This window comes from Malurus melanocephalus, unplaced genomic scaffold, assembly GCF_030028575.1.
Source record: "Malurus melanocephalus ecotype Western Australia unplaced genomic scaffold, MMel_1.1 scaffold_386, whole genome shotgun sequence".
Taxonomy (NCBI): Eukaryota; Metazoa; Chordata; class Aves; order Passeriformes; family Maluridae; genus Malurus; species Malurus melanocephalus.
In genome coordinates, this window is record NW_026623618.1 from 52878 (window position 1) to 54812 (window position 1935).

Sequence of the window (1935 nt, forward strand, 5' to 3'; positions counted from 1 at the left end):
AAAAAAAAAAAAAAAAAAAAAAAAAAAAAAAAAGGTAAAAAATATAGCCTCTGTATTCCTCCTTCTAGACATTTGCCAGGAAACTAGGAAATCTTCGTTTCTGAGAAGCAAAGCTATCAAATCAATGAAATGGAGAACTGCTATTCATGATCTCCAGCTGGCCTCACTGTCATATCCCACTTGGGGATGTTTGCCTACTCCCCTTGCTCTTCGTCAARTCTGTGAAATAACCTGGTATCCTGAGTAGCAGTTGGCTCTTTCTCTGAATTAACTAAGTACCTAAATTTTAATTCACTTCCAGGACTGTTTGGTTTCACATCTGAAAGCTATCAAGTTAAAGGTGAACTTGAAAGCCAAAGGCTTGAGATTAAAGTCTGGGAAAATAAGTCCTATTTAAATATTAACCACTTCATAATTCTGCAGATGACTGAGASCTAAATGCTCATTTTAACTGCTGCACTCTACTGATAAAATGTCAAAAAAGACACTTGATCTGCTCCTTTGGCAAGTTGGAAGAAGTTTCTTACTGGGAGCAACATTTCCCATATATTATTAAATACTGTCGGTTTACAATTAGCCACGCATTGTCTTRAGAACCACCTTAAACAATTTAAACAATCAGCCTTGGTTCTTCGCGCTGACCGGTCTGACCTGAAGCTGATTAGCAAGAGGAGAAGTGTGGAAGTTGATCAAGCAGAGCGCAGCGGAGCAGCAATACTCTGTGCCCCCTCGGCAGCAGTCAGACCCAAACCCGCTGCACTCTGGCAGCGCTGCCACTGCCTCACACATACACACAGCCTGGAAAGGCACAGAGCGGAGGAGGTTGAACACGAACTATAACACGTTCAGAGAAGCGRTGGGAGGGTTAGTTTGTTTTGCCGTGGGTTTTATTAATGCTGGTCCGCCGGCGGACCGCTCGTCCTCCCTTTGGCTCGCCCTTTCCCGTCCGGGGACAGCGCGGAGCGCCGCTCCGGGGCCGGGCTCAGCTGCGAGGGAAGAGCCCAGGCGGAGCTCCGAGAGAAGAGCCCAGGCGGAGCTCCGAGAGAAGAGCCCAGGCGGAGCTCCGAGAGAAGAGCCCAGGCGGAGCTCCGAGAGAAGAGCCCAGGCGGAGCGCAGGACGCGCAGGGAGGGCAGGAGCAGCAGCCCGGGMAGGGCCCGCGCTGCCCGCAGGGCTCCCCCCGCGGCCCCGAGCACTGGCCGGGCCCCGCCGCCCCGCGGCCGCCATGGCGCCTCCGCGTCCCCCGCCCCGCGGCCGGGCCACCGCACCGCGCTCACCTGGGCGATGCCGGCGCCCATGAGGCCGCCGCCGATGACCGTGACATGCTTGATGAGCAGCTTCTTGGCGGCCGCCGTGGCGGCGCTGGAGGAGGCGGCGCGCACGAAGTGGCGGGTGGCGAAGGCCATGGCGAAGGCGCGGAGMGARCGGCGGGGCCGGGACAGGACGGGCCGGGACGGGCGGRGCGAGGGCCGCGCTCCGCCCCGGAGGGTGGTGGCTGGTCCCGGCKGCCCGCCGAGGGGAGAGGCGCGTTGGGTCTTCCACCTTCGCTACTTCTGATTCCTCAAGAGTCAAGCAGCAAGGCCAAGGTCAGCACGACCGGAGCTCCCGCTAGCCCCGGCTGGTGCTGATGGCCGCCCTTTGCCGCAGAGGTCACCGCGCTGCCCTCAGAGCTCACCTTACTGCTACTGCTGCTCAAGCTCACAATCGCAGAATCAATGAGGTTGGAAAAGACCTCTGAGACCATGGAGTCCAACCCATGACCGAACACCACSGTGTCAACCAGACCATGGCACCAAGTGCCACATCCAATCTCCTTAAACACCTCCAGGAAACGGTGAAACCCCCACCTCCCTGGGTGGCCCATTCCAATGTTAAATTACCCTTTCTGTCAAGAGTTCAACCAAACCTCTCCTGATACAGTTTAAGACTGTGTCTTC

At 56.1% G+C, this 1935-nt stretch overlaps 1 protein-coding gene across 1 annotated transcript in view; it reads right to left on the reverse strand.

The window, feature by feature from the left end:
• Nucleotides 1–1462, reverse strand: part of HADH (hydroxyacyl-CoA dehydrogenase) — a 16469-nt gene extending 15007 nt beyond the window's left edge. Inside the window, exon 1 of the mRNA XM_057379084.1 lies at nucleotides 1276–1462. Coding sequence (XP_057235067.1) covers nucleotides 1276–1404 — 129 coding nt within the window. The 5' untranslated portion in view covers nucleotides 1405–1462. The remainder of the gene's footprint in view (nucleotides 1–1275) is intronic.
• Nucleotides 1463–1935: the final 473 nt, after the last annotated feature.